Source organism: Myotis brandtii, unplaced genomic scaffold, assembly GCF_000412655.1.
Source record: "Myotis brandtii unplaced genomic scaffold, ASM41265v1 scaffold207, whole genome shotgun sequence".
In the NCBI taxonomy this organism is placed as follows: Eukaryota; Metazoa; Chordata; class Mammalia; order Chiroptera; family Vespertilionidae; genus Myotis; species Myotis brandtii.
In genome coordinates, this window is record NW_005357736.1 from 1,390,279 (window position 1) to 1,391,320 (window position 1,042).

Consider the following 1,042-nt stretch of genomic DNA (forward strand, 5'->3'; position numbering starts at 1 on the left):
CGGCCACGCCCCCAAACTCAGGCCCCGCCCCTCCCCTCCCGGCCGCCCCGGCACCTGGAGCAGTTGCCACAGTCGATGATGGCGTTGTAGGAGGCGTTCACCGGCCCGAAGTAGTACTGCGTCTGCTTCATGACGCAGCTGCTCTCGCGCGCCTCGGGGCTGCCCTCGGCCTCGGCGGGACCTGCGCGGCGGAGCCTCAGCCTCAGCCTCAGCCTCAGCCTCAGCCTCAGCCTCAGCCTCAGCCTCAGCCTCAGCCTCAGCCTCAGCCTCAGCCTCAGCCTCAGCCTCAGCCTCAGCCTCAGCCTCAGCCTCAGCCTCAGCCTCAGCCTCAGCCCAGCAACAGCCAGAGCCAGAGCCAGAGCCACGGCCACAGCTACAGCCCAGCCACAGCCACCGCCACTGCCCAGCCACCGCCACAGCCACAGCCACAGCCCTCCACCCCCGCGTCCCTTGGGGCCCCAGCTCCTCTCCGCGCGCCCGGCCATGACCCTGCCCTCCCTCGGGGAGAGGGGCTTGGAGGAGGGGACTCCAGCGCCCGTCCTACCTGCTTGGAACCAGCTGTGGTAGATGAGGCCATAGAGAAGCTGCTGGAACAAGGACCTGCAGGGCCGGTCACCGAGTGGGAGTGGTCAGCGGCGCCAGGGCCCCGCCCACTCCCCTGCAGCCCTCCCTGACCCTCTGCCCTCGAGGGCTCACCAGGCCGCCGCCGAGGTCCACCAGGCCAGGTTCAGGAAGTCTGCGATGGTGGGCTGCAGAGAGAGGCGCGCTGCCACTGCTGCCCGGACCCTGTCACCCCCTCTCTCAGAGGGAGGGGGTCATCTTTCGGCAGGCCTCCCAGCCCCCCACCCTCCAGCTCCAGGCCACGCATTGCTGGGGCTCACCACAAAGACGCCCCGGGGAGCAGCACCCAGGTTGCCCGGGGGCTGTGGGGCGCAGGCGGCCTGGTAGTCGTAGGACTCCTTGCGGGTGTAGAAGGAGTTGTTGTAGAGCGCCAGCATCAGGTTGGCATCCACCTCACTGAAGAACCTGCCCACCTGGGGTC

General features: G+C 69.3%; 1 protein-coding gene across 1 annotated transcript in view; it reads right to left on the reverse strand.

Moving 5' to 3' along the window:
* The window catches only part of CACNA2D2 (calcium channel, voltage-dependent, alpha 2/delta subunit 2), a 103,183-nt gene that overhangs the window by 2,493 nt on the left and 99,648 nt on the right, over positions 1-1,042 (reverse strand). The window contains exons 29-32 of the mRNA XM_014539004.1: positions 882-1,034; positions 697-749; positions 545-600; positions 55-181 (exon numbers count right to left, since the gene is read on the reverse strand). Of these exons, the coding sequence (XP_014394490.1) occupies positions 55-181; positions 545-600; positions 697-749; positions 882-1,034 (389 nt within the window). The remainder of the gene's footprint in view (positions 1-54; positions 182-544; positions 601-696; positions 750-881; positions 1,035-1,042) is intronic.